The 12001-nt window shown below is 35.4% G+C and overlaps 1 protein-coding gene across 1 annotated transcript in view; it reads left to right on the top strand.

The window, feature by feature from the left end:
• PGAP5 (Per1-like protein PGAP5) overlaps positions 1–12001 on the top strand; it is a 115086-nt gene that overhangs the window by 69410 nt on the left and 33675 nt on the right. Inside the window, exon 8 of the mRNA XM_090408665.1 lies at positions 2069–2137. Within this exon, the coding sequence (XP_090264791.1) occupies positions 2069–2137 (69 nt within the window). The remainder of the gene's footprint in view (positions 1–2068; positions 2138–12001) is intronic.

Here is a 12001-nt window from a genome sequence, read left to right on the forward strand (position 1 = left end):
ATCAATCATTGTTTTCTTCAGAGTTTGCCACTGAATCTCCACAGTTCTTGTTTCCAAAACTTTCATTTTTCTTAAATAATATTTCTTTGTTTAGGTCTACATTTTACCTCTAAAAGCTGCTCTGCTTTATATCTTTTTTAACTCATTCTCATATATTTTTTTAATGTGATTATCCCACTCAGAGTGGATCTGAAATCAGTTGTGGTCACTTTCCTTATCAGATCTATTTATGTAACTATTATTGTAATGACCATGACAGTATATCATAAATAATATAGTCAATAAAGTGTTTTGTCTTCTCTCTGTGAATTCCCATCTTTATTTCAGAACATTGGTATTATAATATCAGATTTTTTCAACGTGCATCTGTATGCCTAGTATAGTAAGAACCAGCTTCTTCTTTGTGTCAGTAGTAGAATCTCGCCTGTTTTAATCTTTGTTACTGTTAAAAAGTTATGTCAACATTCTACTTCTCTTATTCTTCTTCCACTTCTTTTGCATTGTCTTGGTGGTATCAAGTTTGTTATAGTAATTGACTTTTCATTCTGGTCCATAATGAAAACAACAGGTATCTTGTTTAACTGGATGCACTCTAGCCAGCACAACATGTCATCATATTGTATACCATTGTTTTGATTTAAGCCAGTGCTGATCCACTTTAGGTAGTTAAGTCATGATGTGACAAATTTTGTATGATAATCAGCAATAAAAAGAACTGAAACTAATAGCAGTTAAACAGAAAACATACTCATTTTCAATAGTCAGCCTGTACCATACACATTTTTGTTATTTAAGCTAAATTTTTAATGAAGTTAGCAAATTAAGTGTAGAAATAACAGAATAATAAGTAATTATACCCTTACAAGGTATAATTACTTATTACACTCATGTGAATTAGAAATGTAATTGATTAATATTCATGATATCTCACTTAATTCTGAAACATCACTCATATCACATACTGGAAAAAATAGTGTGAAAGCAACCTTTAGCTTTGCTCTGGAATCCAAATGTGAATTTTCACTCAAGCTTCTACTAAGAAAGTGGTGGTGTTATGCCTAGTAACACAGAGATATGACCTTGTTTCTGAAAGGTGTGGGTACCACATCTCTATCCGTACCTGTTAGTTCACTTCTAGATAGTTTTCTCAGTGTGATGATCTAAATTCTGTTGACTGGGGAATATAGCCAGTACTACTAACATGCCCACCAATATGAAGGTGTAGGTAGAGGATTTAGTTGACCAAACTTCATCGAAGCTCAGCGTATTTCACATGACGGTGCCCAGAATATCATTTTAGAATTCCAAGATTGTCCAGATGCTACAATTATGCAGTTTACTTGGCTATCCCCCATAAAAAATATCTTCAATGTGTTCTAGTGAGGATGAGATTTCTCGTCTTGAGAAATCCATTATGGAATTCTGTCAAATGTCTTGGCAAAGGCCAGTAGTATTGTACTATAGTCATTTCCTTTATCCAACTCTAGTCACATAAGCAGAATGTTAAAGCAAGACCTACTACCTTTAACATTGCTGTGCTATCATCTATCAAGGATCAATACTTTTTTTTCCCCCTTGCTCATGTAATCCTTCATATTATGAATAGGCAGGTAAGCCTGCACTGAATGAGGATGCACAAGACAGACAAATGCATCCTCTCATTCACTATACCACTAATAATAGAATCTCCATATGGCACCACTCTTGAATTTTTTGTTATCTCTTTCCTATGGCTGCCTTTCACATAATTAAATCTGCCACTAAACAACTTCTCTAGCAGGTTGAAAAATAAGTTTCTAGATTACATGTGAGCCATCCAGTTGGAAACAGTTTGGAGAATAACATCAGAGGAGAGGATAAGTTACAGTTTTATTAAATGTATCTTTGTGGATGTAAATGACACCAGCTTGACCAAATTTGTATAGTTTTGAAATGTATAAATTAATTACAGATTTGAAAATTTAATCATAGAAGTCTCTGACATTTGGTTTAGATAATTTATTTTACTTAATTTTATTGTTAATTTTTTATATATCATTGAATGTTATCATTTTTTTTTATTTGGTAGAAAATGAATCGCAGTATGCATTTTCATGAATATGGACAGCTGCAATATAGTAGACCCTTCCTGCTTCAGGTAGAAGAGACTTTTGTGTTATGGCCATAGATTTGTAAATATTATTACTTTATCATGTGACTTTTGTGGTAAAAATGTTTCATAAATATAGCTATACTATCCCTATATTCCTGTTAACCATTTTCTTAAATCAATTTTTATTTTAACTTCATCAATATGTATTCATGTAGATATGTATTAACAGTGATCAAATTTTGTATGGCAGTTTTGTATTTATAAATCAAACTTGTATCAATGATGATAAATTCATTTGAAAATCCATAAGGCAGGAACTATAAAGTTAAAGATGCAAACTTTTTAAAAAAAAAAAAAAAAAAAAACATATATGTATGTGTATATATCCACTCTATATATATATAAAAAGATAAGCCGAAATTTGAAACGTTTTTATATCACTTTTTTGTCTCTTCATTGTTTTGAGCCGCGTTAAGCTGATAAGCTGAAATTTGAAACGCTTCACGTCCAACAATGTGTTTGCCTTCATGAGACAACAATATGTTGGACGATTCAAAACAATGGAGAACCGCCTTACCAGCCCGGAACTTGGGGGGTTGGATGGCATAGGTGCCGGGGGGGTGCAGAGCCCCCTAGTATATTTATAAAAAGATTGAATGACTAGAACTGAGAGAAAAGAAAACAAAATTTATTAGTACTACACAACTTGTAGTATCAGCCTTTGTCAGGTGCACATTAAAAAAGAAATAACAATAAAAAATCATGGAGGAAATAACGTAAACAACATGGAAAATTAGAGTATATATATTTCAACATTGAAACATTGAAGTCTGCGCATTCAAAATTGTTCAGGTTTCAATGTTGAAATATATATACACTAATTTTCCGTGTTGTTTACAGTTATTTCCTCCATGTTTTTTTATTGGTTATTTCTTTTTTAATGTGCACCTGAAGAAGGCTGATACAAGCTGAAACTAGTTGTGTAGTACTAATAAACTTTGTCTTCTTTTCTCTCGGTTCTAGTCATTCAATCTTTTTTATAAAAATGTACAACAACCAAAATGTAAATCAATCTTCATACATACATATATATACATATATAATGTCATATATGATGAGGAAAATAGACCAAATGAGTTGCCATTAGAGAACTCATTCTCTAATGGCCATTAAAGAACTAAAATGTGGAAAGGCAGAAGGAATAGATGAAATACCTGCAGAATTCCTGAAACAACTTCAGAAGAAAGGAACTGAAGAAATAACCAAAATAATAAATTTAAAACAAAGGAGAATTACCAAAAAATTTTATGACCTTAATATTTATACCTATACCAAAGAAAAGTAATGCAGTAAACTGCAAGGATTTTAGAACAATAAGCCTCATTTTCTATACATCAAAAATACTTATGAGAATCTTAACATGCAGAATTGCATCTAAGGTGGAAGGATTTCTTGGAGATGATCGGTTTGGTTTCAGGAAGGATAGGGGAACAAGAGATGCGATTGGACTGTTAAAAATAGTGAATAAAGAAGTTAATATCTGTTATGTAGATTTTGAAAAAGCTCTTCACTTTGTAAAATGGGATAAGATGGTGGAAGTAATGGAAAAGATTGGTATAGATTGGAAGGACAGAAGGCTAATTATTTTACTATATATGGGACAAACTGCCATGGTGAGAGACATATATGGTACAGCAGAACCAGGTATCATTGGATGAGGAGTAAGACAAGACTGTTCTCTGTCACCAATTTTGTTTAATGTGTATTCTGAAGCAATGTTAAAAGCACTGGAGAATTCGGAAGAAGGAATAAAGATTGGAGGTAGACAGATATTTGCAATAAGATACGCAGATGACAAGGCATTATTTTCAAATACTGAAACAGGACTACAACATCTGTTGAACAGATTACTGGAATCCTGTATCAATTATGGAATGAAAATTAATATCAGAAAAACAAAGGTAATGAAAATAGCAAGGAAAGAGGTAAATGTGGATATCAGAATAAATGGGGAAAAATTGAATCAAGTAAAGATATTTAAATATTTAGGAAGTGTTATTAGCAGTGATGGAAGATGTAAAAGTGACATAAAAGCAAGAATAGTGATGGGAAGAGATGCCTTTAATAGAAAATGGAATTTTTTCAGAAGTAAACTGGATAGAAACCTAAAGAAAAGACTAATAAAATGTTATGTGTGGAGTGTTGCTCTCTATGCAGCTGAAACTTGGATATTGAAGAAAGAAGAAATTAAAATTTTGGAAAGCTTTGGGATGTGGATTTGGAGAAGGATGGAAAAAATCAAATGGACAGATAAAATAACTAATGAAGAGGTCTTAAAAAGAGTAGAAGAAGAAAGAAGTCTGTTAAGGAGGATAAAAAGAAGAAAGGGAAACTGGATCGGACATATTCTGAGAGGGAATGGAATCATCAGAGATGCCATCGAAGGAAAAATAGATGGAAAAAGTCCCAGAGGAAGAGTAAGGAAAATAATGCTAGATGACATGCTTAATGGAGAGAGGTACACAACCCTGAAAGAGAAGGCTCAGAACAGAAGAAAGCGGAAGAAAAGTTGTTGCTCCTAAAAGAAGAACCTGCTCAATTGCAGAATACTCAAGAAGAAGAAGATATGATGAGAAATATAAAGTCAAAGATGCAAAGCTTTTTAAAAAAAAAAAAATTAAACATTATGTGTATTTCTTAGAGTAATAGAAACTGAGTCATAATTAGCTTCTTCTAAGCTCTTTTTATAAGCTTTTTTTTTGGTTATGGACCTTACCCCATTTGTCTCCATCTTTTCTGTGGTTGTCCAGGAATTCGTCTTCCTTCATATGAATTCCACTGGATGATTGTCCATCTATCACTTTTCAAAAATTCATGCAATATGTCCTGCCCATCCCCATTTTAATTTTAAAATCTCCTTCCCCGATCAGCACTTTTGTTTATTTTCTTATATTTCATTCTTTAATTTGGCTTTCATTCTGGTGTTTAACATGGGTTTCTCTCCAGTCTATGCTCAGTTTTCCTCACTCTGTCCAGTATTCATTTGATATGGACCATGTATCTAATGTCATAATTAGATGATACATTGGTTAAAAAGTTGGGCTTTTTTTTTCAGTTTGCTTTAAACTATCCAACCTAGCTGAATTCTTTTTTTTTTTTTATTATTTCTTCATAAATGTTTCTTTTTCCTAATGTAAAAGTTCTTCCAAGGTATACATATTCTTCTAAACCTAACAGATAAGCTTAGGTGTTGATGGTTATTCGTGACTTATTTTTCATGGTATTAACAACACCACACACACTTTTATCACAAAGATGTTTTATTAACGCTTATATTTTGCTGATTTTCAACTCAGCATCATCAGAGCACAACACACTTGTATACGCAACGGTGAGTGAGTGAAACATAAAGACAAAAGACCTTTTTGGCACCCTCTAAAGGGAAGAAAAAAAAAAAACGCAGCAGCTATCCAGGAGTTTTTCTTAGGATAACCGTCTCCCAAATTTTTAACAAATTAATGCAACCATATTTGTTAAGGTTGGGAGAATTCTTCAAAGCCATTGCTGACTCAAAAAATAATCTTTCAGATCTATAACGACTCCTAAATAGCACATTCATTTTCCTCCATCTATCCTGTGTGAAGGAGTGTCCAAAGCGTGGTCTGCCAGTCCCGACTTGCCATAGTAATAGTAACAAATGTATCTTTCATGTTCTTCCAGGCAGATGTTCACTGATCTTCCTGTTTGCCAATAATAGGCTAAGTCACAGTCACAAGGAACTTCATACACTCCTGGGTGTGCTAAAGGGCGAAGTTTATCCTTAGGCGAGCGGATCAGAGTTGCCAGCTTGACATGAAGTTTGAAAGTGGTGCGAAGGCCATGTTTCAACAATACTTTGGCTATCTTTTCCGATGTACCTCTGATATAGGGAATAGAAATGGTTATGTTGTATTCTTGTGTATTAGGGGAGGGCAGAGTAATGGACCTATGTAGTATTTTATCTATTTTGTAGGGATTGTAGCCATTGGCTAAGAACGTATGGCGCAGGTATTGGAGTTCAGTGGTCAGAGCTGTATCGTTAGAACAAATGGCTCTGGCTCTGTGTGTAAGTGTTTTTAAAATGCCGTACTGTTGGACTGGATGATGATGTAATTGTTTATGCAGGTATCTTCCTGTGTGTGTGTGTAGGCTTTCTGTAAATAGAAAAAGATAGTGATCCATCTGAAAGGCGGGCAACTAAGGTGTCAAGAAATGGTAAACAGTTATTTGATTCTTTTTTTACTGTGAAGTGAATTTTGGGGTGTTGGCTGTTTAGGTAGGTGACAAAAGCATCCAAAGTATCTTGTCCATGGGGCCAGATGGCAAACACATCATCTACGTAGCATAACCACACTTGTGGCTTGTATGTAGCTGTGGTAAGTACTTTGTTTTCAAAGTATTTCATGTAAAAATTTGCTAATGAGGGAGAGAGAGAGGGGGGAATTAATCTGTTTGTAGAATTTTCCTCCCCATGTAAAGTAACCTGCATTCATGGTAAATTGAAATAATTCAAAAATATCTGGGGGGAATTTAAACTTGATTAAATCAAGAGTGTCTATAAGTGATACATTGGTAAATAAGGAGGTGACATCGAAACTAACTATTATGTCTGAATCTTTTAGGATTAGATTTTTAACCAGTGTTTTGAAATGGATTGAGAGGAGACCTCCACATAGCATTTAAAAGAATGCGGAGAACCGACTAGGGCTTCTGACCTAACGTCCAATCCTCACCTTCTCATGGTGCACCCTGTTGGGTGTCTACCTGGATACTGAACGAATGAGGATGGGCTGGCAATTTGGGATTTAGCTGACCAAATTGTATTCCTATTGGTTAAACGAAAATACAAAATGATGGTACAACATGACAAAATTTCATGCCGGCTGGAGCATCGCCTGGTTAAACAAGGGCCCCGTTGTCTTCGCCAGGGAACCAGGGCAAACAGCGAAGAGTCAGCTACTGAAAAAAATCTGAAAACACACACCCCAACTCAACATCACCAGAGTTAAAGATTGGTACTATAAACATAAGAAGCCTGAATGGCAAAGAAATGGAGCTCGCGGAGGAATTAGATAAGTACCAGATTGACATAATAGGGGTGACTGAAAAAAAAAAAAAAAGTCAAAAAACTGGCGAGATCTTTCTGAGCGATAAATACAAAATGTTATATTCAGGCAATGAAAATCAAGGAAAAGAAGGAGTAGCAATAGTATTCAACACAAAATACAAGGCTCATCTTCTTGAATGGCAGGCAGTGTCAAGTAGAGTGATTTGGGCAAATATCAGAATGGGGAACTGGACAATGAGACTTATTTGTGCCTATGGTCCCACAGAAGGTTCTACTAAGGTAGAAGTGGAGTAATTTTTTGAGGCTCTGGAGAAAGCTACTGACACAATGAAAAAGGAAAAGTTGGTCCTTGTTGGAGATGTAAATAGCAGAGTAGGAAGTGATTGTCAGACATACAAAAATGTTTTGGGAAAATTTGGAGAAAAGAGCTAATAATAATGGCAAATACCTGTTGGATTTCTGCTCAGGACATGGACTGATTATTACTAACACCATGTTCCAACATAAAAATGTGCACAAATTCACATGGAGAGAAGAGGCAAGGAATAAGAAAAGTCTCATTGACTGTGTTATTGTTGATAGTGATATTTTCTCCCCTGATGCAGGACACCAGAGTGTACAGAGGATTTGAAATTGGAAGTGATCACTATTTAGTCTTGAGCAGGATAAAATTGAATTTCATTTTGAAAAGAATGACATATAAGAAAGTTTTAAAGCGAATAAAAGTTGAGCAGCTCTCAGATGTGAACTGTAGATTAAAATAAACAAAGATTATTGAAGGAAAAATGAAAGAGTTTGAGAACAGGAATCAAACCTTGGAGATTCAGTAGCAAACTCTGAAGAAAACATTGATTGATTCAGCCAGAGAGGCATTTGGTGAGGTTGTCTGCAAGGATAAAAAAATCAGAACTCCCTGGTGGACACAGGAAATTAAAAAGGCAGTGAAGGAAAAGAAGAAGCATATCAAAAGTTCCTGTCAGATAAGTCAGCTTGTGCTCTTAGAGAATACAGAGACAAATGTAAGAAAGCTAAACAGTGTGTAAAACTAGCTAAACAAAAGTCATGGGAGGACTTTGGCAAGAACATAGAAAATAAATATCAAGAAGGTGGCAAAATATTCTGGAGGTTGTTGAAGAAACTTAGGAATGGAAGAAAGAGTGCTGTAAAAGGAGTTAGAGATGATAAAAGTGAAATGAAAATGGACAAAAAGATATCCTGGAAGTAAGTAACATTTCGAGCATTTGATGACTTTTTCTACTTAAGTATGAATATACATATCCATACTTAAGTAGAAAAAGTCATCAAATGCTTGAAATCTGGAAAGGCAGCAGGAGTAGATGATATTCGACCAGAAATGCTGAGGTATGGTGGTATAAAAGTCTTACAGCGGCTGCACTATATAGTTCAGAAAGCCTGGACAGAGGGACGAATTCCCAATGATTGGAGTAGAGAGCCCTAATAGTACCCATATATAAAAAAAGAAATAAAACAATGTGAGAATTACAGAGGCATTTCCCTACTGAGTGTTCCTGGCAAGATCTACGCAAGTATACTTGAGAAACGGTTGAGAAGGATTGTTGTAGAAGAGAAGCTTGGTGAATAACAAGCTAGATTCAGACCAAACAGAGGCTGTCAGAATCAGATTTTCACTTTACAACAGGTAGTTGAGAAATCATGGAGGAAAATAACAAAGATCTGTATTTAAGTTTTGTCAATCTGGAAAAGGCATGTGACAAGGTGCCAAGAGAGAAGCTATTCAATACGCTACAGTTATATGGTGTCAATGGGGCATTATATCAAGCAATACTTGGTCTTTATTTGAGTTGTAAGTCAGCAGTTAGAATTGAAGGAAGTACAGAAAGATGGTTTAATGTTAAATCTGGTGTGAGACAATAATGTACATTATCCACTCTGTTATTCATTATCTATATGGATCACATTATGAAGGAAAGTGGTATTAAACATATCAAAATTGGAGATGTTAATGTCAGCTCTTTGCTTTATGCGGACGATGTTATACTTCTAAATAAATCAGCTACAAGTTTGCAAGATTCTCTGACTAAATTGAATACTTGTTGTGATAGATATGGTATGAAGGTCAGCAATAAAAAGACAAAGACAATGAAAATAGGCAGAATCATTGAAAATGTCAACTGTGTTTTGAATGGAGAACCTGTGGAACAAGTAAAACATTTCAGCTGCTTAGGCATGATTTTTAGTGAAGATGGTAAATTACATATAGAAAGAGACAACAGAATCAACAAAGCTGGTATGGTAGGAAGTCAATTGAATAAATTCATATGGAATAACAGAGAAATTAGTCGCAACACTAAATTAGCTGTATACACGACAGTGTTCAAACCAGTTTTAACTTATGGATCTGAGAGCTGGGTCAGAAATAAAACACTTGACCAAAGACTAGAGACCGCAGATATGAGAGTCCTGAGAAAGATTAGAGGCGTGAACAGATGGCATCAATGGCAAGATCATATTAAAAATGAGAATATTAGGAAAGAACTTGACATTGTCAGCATCCAGGAATGCGTTAGCAGAGCTAATCTCAGGTGGTATGGTCATTTAAACAGAATGGGCGAAGAAAGATTAGCAAAACAAGTGTTCTCCACCAAGTTGGCAGTTAAACGACCCAGAGGAAGACCAAGATATAGGTGGATTGATACAGTACAAAGTGCCTTAGATGATAGAAATATAAGATCTAGTAATGTTGGAGTCTTGACAAGTAACAGACTGATTTGTAGGAAAATTGTAGATAGGAAGTTAGTAATGATGTAAATTTTTCATGTAGTACTTATCATATCCTGTACACCCCTTGAGGGTACATGGCAGGAATTTGATTATGATGAATTTTTTACAAAAGTAGAGGAGTTGCCATTAAGGCGGGGCAAGCGACTTGACTAAATGCCAGGCCAGTTTATATGTGGGACTATCTATGCTATCGACTATTGGGTATAGGGGGATATTAGTTTTGTGGATTTTTGGTAATTCATAAATACGGGGTGGTTTAACATGAATTGGTTTTATTTTCCTGATGATTTCTTTGGGCCCTGATGTCACTTTTTTCAGTAATTTTTGGACTTTTTTTCTTTTGAGACAACATAGGGTCTCGATGTACAATTTGATATGTGGAACTGTCACATATGAGATCTTGCATTTTTCTGTTATTCTCTTCTTTATTCATGATAACTGTTGCATTTCCTTTATCGGCTTTTTGTAATAATAATATTTTTATTATTATATAACTTTTTTAGGGCAGTTATTTGCTTATGTGCCGTATTGCTTTTTAGAGGCTTAGTCTTGTTTAGAATACTTGCTATATCTAGTCGCATGATATTGGCCATTACTGGGGAAAGATCGTGGATACCCCGCTCTACTTTCATCATAATTTCTAGTTTAGGAATTTGTTTGGGCGTGGCGGCAAAGTTATGTCCTAGATTGAGAGCGTTCTTGGCTTCTTCAGTGAGTGTTTCCGACGATAGGTTTACGACTACGTGGTCTCGTCAAAGTTGCGGTCGGGACTTCGTATGTTGGCACTGTTGTAGGAGTTCATATTTCTTTAGGTGTTTGCTTTTTACTTTTGTGAATTTTTTTTTGCTGCAACTTTGGAGATGTGCTGTAGGACAGTCCATATTTCAGGATTTAACACGTTGATTAGTTCTTGTTGTATGGGTTCTCCCCCGTTAGCAAATTTTTACATGGAACACTTTGAAAACAACAAAGTACTTACCACAGCTACATACAAGCCACAAGTGTGGTTACGCTATGTAGATGATGTGTTTGCCATCTGGCCCCATGGAAAAGACACTTTGGATGCTTTTGTCACCTACCTAAACAGCCAACACCCCAAAATTCACTTCACAGTAGAAAAAGAATCAAATAACTGTTTATCATTTCTTGACACCTTAGTCACCCGCCTTTCAGATGGATCACTATCTTTTTCTATTTACAGAACGCCTACACACACAGGAAGATACCTGCATAAACAATTACATCATCATCCAGTCCAACAGTACGGCATTTTAAAAACACTTACACACAGAGCCAGAGCCATTTGTTCTAACGATACAGCTCTGACCACTGAACTCCAATACCTGCGCCATACATTCTTAGCCAACGCTACAATCCCTACAAAACAGATAAAATACTACATAGGCCCATTACTCTGCCCTCCCCCTAATACATAAGAATACAACATGGCCGTTTCTTTTCTCTATATCAGAGGTACATCAGAAAAGATAGCCAAAGTATTGTTGAAACGTGGCCTTCGCGCCACTTTCAAACCTCATTTCAAGTTGGCAACTCTGATCCGCTCGCCTAAGGATAAACTTCACCCTTTAGCACACCCAGGAGTGTATGAAGTTCCTTGTGACTGTGACTTGGCCTATTATGGGCAAACAGGAAGATCAGTGAACATCTGCCTGGAAGAACATGAAAGATACATTTGTTACTATTACTATGGCAAGTCGGGACTGGCAGACCACGCTTTGGACACTCCTTCACACAGGATAGATGGAGGAAAATGAATGTGCTATTTAGGAGTCATTATAGATCTGAAAGATTATTTTTTGAGTCAGCAATGGCTTTGAAGAATTCTCCCAACCTTAACAAATATGGTTGCATTAATTTGTTAAAAATTTGGGAGATGGTTATCCTAAGAAAAAGTCCTGGATAGCTGCTGCTTTTTTTTTTTTTTTTCCCTTTAGAGGGTGCCGAAAATAGGACTTTAGATCTTTTGTCTATTGCAGTTATATTGTTTCACTCACTCACTGTCGCGTGTACAAGTGCGT

This window comes from Typopeltis vanoorti, chromosome 18, assembly GCF_054136105.1.
Source record: "Typopeltis vanoorti isolate ZY-2024b chromosome 18, IOZ_Tvanoo_1.0, whole genome shotgun sequence".
Taxonomy (NCBI): domain Eukaryota; kingdom Metazoa; phylum Arthropoda; class Arachnida; order Uropygi; family Thelyphonidae; genus Typopeltis; species Typopeltis vanoorti.